This window comes from Vicia villosa, linkage group LG2 (genome assembly GCF_029867415.1).
Source record: "Vicia villosa cultivar HV-30 ecotype Madison, WI linkage group LG2, Vvil1.0, whole genome shotgun sequence".
Taxonomy (NCBI): domain Eukaryota; kingdom Viridiplantae; phylum Streptophyta; class Magnoliopsida; order Fabales; family Fabaceae; genus Vicia; species Vicia villosa.
In genome coordinates, this window is record NC_081181.1 from 3,960,214 (window position 1) to 3,967,919 (window position 7,706).

General features: G+C 36.4%; 1 protein-coding gene across 1 annotated transcript; it reads right to left on the bottom strand.

Moving 5' to 3' along the window:
• Positions 1 to 562: 562 nt before the first annotated feature.
• On the bottom strand, positions 563 to 2,056 carry LOC131648837 (metacaspase-8-like). The gene is made up of 2 exons (XM_058918567.1): positions 1,573 to 2,056; positions 563 to 1,345 (listed from the first exon to the last, which is right to left on the bottom strand). The coding sequence occupies exons 1-2, from the start codon at positions 1,976 to 1,978 to the stop codon at positions 879 to 881; spliced, it is 873 nt and encodes a 290-aa protein (XP_058774550.1). The 5' UTR covers positions 1,979 to 2,056; the 3' UTR covers positions 563 to 878.
• Between the last annotated feature and the right edge of the window lie 5,650 nt (positions 2,057 to 7,706).

Genomic DNA, 7,706 nt, shown 5'->3' on the forward strand with positions numbered 1-7,706 from the left:
TTGATATTGTATTTGGGTTACATTTCTGTATTTGGTTTTAGTTCTTTATAATCTTCATCATCATCCTTTGAGTTTTTTCTTCTTGTTTTTTTTGGTAATATGAGTTTTTTCTTTTTTTGTTAATAATATAAATAAAATAATAAACATTAATTGAATTATATTATAAAGTAGGACACTAATAGTAATGGAATCCTAATCATCATTAACGCCAAAACTACAAAATTGAAGGGATAACAAAATTCCCAAGACAATAAATAGAAAGACCAAAAACCTAGGTTTTAAATTATAGAAACTTTAAATAATGTAGACACAAAACTACATCGGCCACTACTCGATCCCATAAGAACTCTTGCTATTGTTTCATTTCTTATACTAATATTGAAATTTGAAATTATATCTGCACATAATATCAATTTAAAAGTTAGACATGTAAAATTAGTTTCTAATACAGTCTATCCTACTTAAGGTTGCCAATAATCGTGACTAAATTTGAGTTAATTAAACACTAAAGACAATGAACAAGTGAAAGTAGTAGTTAGCCAATAACTTAAAAAAGAGCCAATGAAAATATAAACATCGAGACACATATGATTGGAGACAGAGAGTAAAGGGATAACCCGAGAAATACACCAAATATCTAGCAAGTACAGAGCCTACCAGGCAGCACAACACAACACAACAAGAACACTTATGGTTGGAACAATTGCATGCTATATAAACCGGCTTCTCCAAAACATCCAGAACAGTTCATACAACCAAGAAATTACTACGAGGAAAACATAAAAATGACTAAAGATAGAGATCCGTGGCAAATACCTGCCTGCGGAACCAGTGTCTCATAATCCATCCGACACAAAGAAAAGTAACTAAGACCCACCCTATAATCCTTGTTCTGATCCATTAAGACCCAAAAATTTCAAATCCATTTGACTCTCGTCGCAGTACAAACCAGGGATTTGTTTCCATTGCATATTTTGAAACATAAGTGTTATAGTTTTGACTAAATTCCAATTAGTCACGTTCCCTTTCGTTTCTTGGATAACAAGAAGTAAGGCATCTGTATAAAAGCAGGCAGACTCCATTCTATTGAAATTAATGGCGGCCCGAGCTTCCTCATCATTTTGACAGGCAGATAAAAGTATACCCAATGGGCGACGTGCCGTGCCTAATGTTGGTTCCCAAATATTACTGGTGAGAGAGGTCTTATTGGTTAAGGGAGTCTCCGTACTGTGTCCTAAAATCTCTTTAGCTCCTTCTATAAGTCCTCCAGATGCCGTGCAATCCGCCACAACAGTAAACGAGCACCCCACCGATACACATTCGGTTAGGTGCCGAAGATTTGAGTCTGCCCAACATAATAATAACAAGCCAATGTTAGATAAAATCAATGGCCAAAATAATAATAACAATTATATAAATGCAATATTAGATGAAATCAATGGCCAACATAATAATAACAATTCCGATTAAATGAATACTAACAGCACAGAACAAGAAACAGATTTGGATCTTAACACAATAAAACCCTAAATTCAACGTAAATTAATTATGATCTTAAAGTCTAAAATTTACCTGTGATAATAGATCCATCACTGCAACACATATATTCAACAAAGCCAGAATTATTATTGTAATCGGTTGCTGGAGTGCGACCACCGTGTCCACAGAAATAGAAAACCAGGGTGTCTCCATCAGTAGAATCTGTTATCATTTGGTAGAGTTTTGTGCATATGGCGGAGGCGTAAGTGGATGGCATTGTCTCTGTGAAATAGGAAGGAGTAATTTGATGGTTGGTAGGAAAATTACAATTCAAGCGGGGGTTTTCATCAAGCATAAGAGTTATATCATCGGAAAGAAATCCATAATATGTCATCAAACAATCCGTAAATCTGGTTGCAGAGTTCGCAGGACTCTTGATATGCATTTTTGATTCAGGATAGTTAAACCCAACAATCAGTGCTTTCTTCTTACCACCCATGAATACCAAACTAGACAGATCGCCGTCGGAACGCTGTGCGAGGGTTAGAAGAAACAAAGCATGAAACGTATTTGTTACGGAAACGGGTATGGGTTAAAATAGTGGGTTCTCAAAATCAAGGGCCCATATCGATCTAATTCTCTGGCCCATCCATGTAATGTTTATGATTAATTTATATAGACAATTTCTTTATAGACCCGTCATTCTTGGTCACCCGCGGCGAAATTTTTAAAATGTTTTTATATTTCAGAAATGCATCTCCGAAGTTAAAAAAGTGATTTCGGAAGTGCATCTCCGAAACCATCTTTTTTTTACTTAAAAAAAAATTATTTCGGATATGCATCTCCAAAAACAACATTTCGGAGATGCATTTCCGAAATATCGCGCGTTTTGCTTTTTAAACAAAACAGCTTCTCCCATTTTCAGTTTACCCCAAACTTCAAAATTTTTCAAATTTCTCAACCATCTGCAGAAGCACACTGCAAAGGCTACTTCAAAATAACATCAAATTGTTCTCCAACATTCAATGACTACTTCTAAAGCACCACCAACATCATTTTTATTACATTTTTATTATTATTTTCATAAAATACTTAGAATTGGGAAAGAAGGAATAGAACGTGAAAAGAAGAGAGAAGTTGGAACACGAAGAACGTGAAAGAGGAACAAAGAGGAAGAGACCAAAGATCAAGAATTGGCTAAGGTAAGGGGGGACTCTTCCAATTATCATCTCTTATTGTGATATAGATGAATAGTATATGAATAGTTGTGTTGTCGAGTCAATTTGATTTGTATGTCAGAGTTAGGTTTTGGGTTCTAAGAATTGATTTAGATTTTTGGGTTTTGATGTGTGGATTGATATAGGATGATTAGATTAATCTGTATGAATGAATCCTATGAATGAAAACGTGAAAAATGGACTGTTTTAGACTCAAAATCGTGGACTGGTATGAGTAGAAACGAGTGAGAATTGGATTGTTGTCATACCCTAATTTTGACCCCCCCTGAGATGTCATATCTTTTAACTTTTCATCAAAGTCAAAGCAGATACTCATAGCAGTCACTTATTCATCTGGTACTTAGTCGAGGGTGTTCAGGAACAAAAGAGCTCAGGCAAATGATCAATCGGTAAAAGGGATGGTTTCTAACACAACCATGGGACTCAAAAGCTTCATTCTATTCACCTATGATTGATTAGATACCCATCACCTGGACTCAGGATTGCTTACCTCACTAGTCTAGGGTTTTGAGCCCATCAAAGACTAAAATCAGGGATCACATTTGGGAAACCCTAGAAAGCCCCAGGGCATCACTCAAAGGCTTCAATCATCCTCAATTAGCTCATATGACAATATCCCTAGGGCATTACACTTCAATCCAACGCCTACAATCCTCAATTTCATCTGGTCGACAATTAGGGTTTTTGACCTAATTCACCAAGATAGTTGACTTTTAATCAGGGCAGGGATCCAAAACTCAAAGCATGACTCAAGAGCTTCTATTACCTCAGTATAATCCATTCACATAACTCATTTGAGGAGGAGATTTTGATTCATCACAAAAGTCCAAGAATTCACTTCATCTGGAAAAAGTCAATTGTACAGGATCACCTTTGACTTTTTGGAAATTTTGGTCAACCATGACATTTGAAGTTTTAAATCATCAATATATGATATTTGAAGTCATTTGATCAAGAAAATCAATCAAGAATCAAAAAGTCAAAAGTTTGACTTTTCATACTTAGAAGGGAATTTCTCAAAATTTCACCTACAAACTGAAAAAAACTTCCAACATGAAAGTTGTAGATTTTGATCCAATAAACAACTTTGACACATAATTTTTTGGCTAAAAATCAACCATTGAAGAGATATGGAGCTTCAAAGTGACTGCCTTCACAAAATTTGCAAGAAAACCCTAGTTTTCTTCAAACTTTATGGGACTTTTTCACTAATTTCCCTAAAGAATTTGGGAAAACACCAAACTAATGAATTGAAGTACATGTTAAGGGCTTTCCAAATTATGCTCAACCTTCTCCAAATTCATTTTGAGCTAAGAGATATGATTGATCAAAGTTAGGCACTTGAAGTGAAAATTATAGGTCATGTGCAATTTGGAACTTTACAATTTTGTGCAAATGACTTCACTAAATGATGCTACACGACCTCTAATACATCTGCAAGCACACAATACATCCATTTTCATCATTGCATAAGGATTAGAGAATATTCCCAAAAACAAAGGCATGTGATTATGTAATAATTACATTTGAGAATTTATGGCAAGATGATGAATCACCAAAGGAATCTCTTCCCAACCAATTGGAGCTCATTTCTGTCTCAGATTTGTCCCCTAAGATCAAGCAAAACCGATGGCTAGGGAGTGGTATCAAAGAGCTCATCATTGCATATGGATCTTTCCCACATTTCTTCATAGCCAAGGAAACCAAACTCACTTCACTAAGCAAGCTTACTATCTCCAATTGCCCTGCATCATTTGTCTATAAATACAAGTGCATACTGTAGCGGGGAAAATCAAAGATCGAAGCCATTATATTGACTCGACTCAATATTTCAGTGAAAGTTGCCACCGCGCTTTATTGTTTCCAAAGGAAAAGGAAAAAGAACGAAAAAAACCAAAGTTTGTTTTTAAAAACAAAAATAAGAGATCTTAGGTACGGGTGTTGATTATACAAGGGGAAGGTTTTAAGCACCCCTCATATCTGTGGTACTCCACAGGAACCTTTTTGAAAATCTGTGTAGTGTGTGCTAAAAAAGAGTTTGTTTTATTTTTAAAATAAGCTCGGCAATACATTAAGCCTTGTGCCTACATACCTCCTCGGTGCAATGGAGAAGTCAGAGCTAATGTAGTTCCGCTTAAAAGGAAAAACATTTTAAAAAGCGAATAAACACTTTATCGTCGTCGGAGAGAAATACTCATCCATTGGTCTTGAGCATGAGAATAAACGAGTTCTTTGCATCGCAAATGAAAGAAGGGCTCCAACTCGAATAGAAATCAACGAGTATTCCACTAGCTCTCTCACGCGGAAAAGATCTTATTATATCAATCAATTTCAAAATTGTGGGGTATCGCCACTCGTTTCGACAATTAGTCGTGTCTAAACTTTTTGAAGAAAAAGGCCACTAAGGGCAAAAGATATTTTTAGAGAAAGGTTTTTGAAAAGTTTGCAAACATAAGAAGGTTTTGTAAAAAGGGAGAAGATTTTGAAAATTAAAGAAGGGAGGAGATAAAGAGGCTAACCTAGTGCATAAAATAAAAGCTAAGGAAAGGAATGGTCTAACCGAAGTAAGAAGCCAACACTTGACATTATGAGTCAAGGTAGATTTCCCATCCTTTGGAATATCAATACTAAACCAACATTATCACTTGGGGATCCAGATGAACTTATTATCTTAGCACCACTTTGCATTAAGCACATTAAAATTCTGGCGAAAATCGGGCAAAGTAACGGCTGTTTTCGGGTAAAATCCTTATCTCAATGATTGGGAATTAACCATCAAGGACTTTCAAGGAAATACCTTTATATACAAATAGACAACAATCCAATGCCAGACAGACAGAATAACAGCAGAGTAACAACATAATAAGGGTCCGGAGGTCCTAAGTCCATAAGTCTGAATCTCCAAAATGCTCTGTTAGAACAAGATCTGTTCTGATAAATATTCTTAGTTTTGATGATAACAAGGATATGAATTTTGTGTGAGATAATGTGGTACTCTAATACATTGCAATTTCCTTTTCAGGAAATATATAAAGAGTATGCACAAATCAGCGCTCAGAAGCTTTGTCTCAGAAGGTTCAGCATGCAACATCAGAACATGGTCTGGCAAGACATCAGAAGATGGTCAAGGCAGAATCAGAACATGGGTCTATTAAAGCATCAGAAGAACTTGAGATCAGAAGCAGAAGCACTGAAGTTCTCATGGTATCACGCTCAGAAGCACTTCAAGGTCAGAAGACAAGAAGATGCTATGCACCAAGCTGTTTGACTCTGATGATATTCAAACGTTGTATACACAAACATCAGATCAGAATAAAGTACAGGTGGCAGGCTACGCTGACTGACAAAAGGAACGTTGGAAGCTATTAAAGGCAATGTCAGTAGACAGAGCGTGAACAAGGCTCGAGGTAGTTGACAAAAGCGTAAAACATTAAATGCAATGCTGTACGGAACACGCAAAGCATTAAATTCTCTCAACGGTCATCTTCTCAAGTGCCTATAAATATGAAGTTCTGATGAGAAGCAAGGTGGACGATTTGCTAACAATTAACTTGCTAAAACGTTGATCAAACTCAAAGCTCAGAAACTCCATCTTCATCAAAGCTCACTACATTGCTGTTGTAATATATTAGTGAGATTAAGCTTAAACGTTAAGAGAAATATCACTGTTGTGATTATAGCTTTTAAGAAGCATTTGTAATACTCTTAGAATTGATTACATTAATTTGTAAGTAACTAGAGTGATCAAGTGTTGATCAGGATACTCTAGGAAGTCTTAGCTTGTGTCTAAGCAATTGTAATTAGAGTGATCACGTGGTGGTCAGGATACTCTAAGAAAGTCTTAGCTTGTGTCTAAGCATTTGTTCCTAGAGTGATCAGGTTGTGATCAGGATACTCTAGAAGACTTAGTCGTGGGCTAAGTGGAAAACCATTGTAATCTGTTGCGATTAGTGGATTAAATCCTCAGGTGAGGTAAATCACTCCGTGGGGGTGGACTGGAGTAGTTTAGTTAACAACGAACCAGGATAAAAATAACTGTGCAATTTGTTTTTATCATTCAAGTTTTTAGACTACACTTATTCAAACCCCCCCTTTCTAAGTGTTTTTCTATCCTTCAATTGGCATCAGAGCGCCGGTTCTAAGGTGCAAGCACTTAACCGTGTTTAGAAAAGATTCAGGAAGAGAAAAACGCTTCAGTATAAGATGGCTGGTGAAACCCAAACAAATCCATCTGCATCTACATCTGGCTCTACGGAGAAATATAATGGTAGCAATGGTTATACTAGACCACCAGTATTTGATGGTGAAAACTTTGAATACTGGAAAGATAAACTGGAAAGTTACTTTCTTGGTCTAGATGGTGATCTATGGGATCTTCTGATGGATGGTCACAAACATCCAGTGAAAGCTAGTGGCGTAAGGCTTACCAGGCAAGAAATGGATGATGATCAGAAGAAGCTTTTCAAGAATCATCATAAATGTAGGACTGTTTTGCTGAATGCTATCTCTCATGCTGAGTATGAGAAGATATCTAACAGGGAAATTGCCTATGATATATATGAGTCATTGAAAATGACCCATGAGGGAAATGCTCAAGTCAAGGAGACTAAAGCTCTTGCTCTAATCCAGAAATATGAAGCCTTCAAGATGGAGGATGACGAAAACATTGAGAAGATGTTCTCAAGATTTCAAACGCTAACTGTTGGATTAAGAGTTCTGGATAAAGGCTACACCAAGGCTGATCATGTAAAGAAGATTATCAGAAGCTTACCCAAAAGATGGGGTCCAATGGTGACTGCATTCAAGATTGCCAAGAATCTGAATGACGTTTCTTTGGAAGAGCTTATCAGTGCCTTAAGAAGCCATGAAATAGAGCTGGATGCAAACGAGCCTCAGAAGAAAGGTAAGTCTATTGCATTAAAATCTAATGTTATAAAATGCACTAACGCTTTTTCAGGCTAGAGAAGAAGATCCTGAAGAATCAGAATC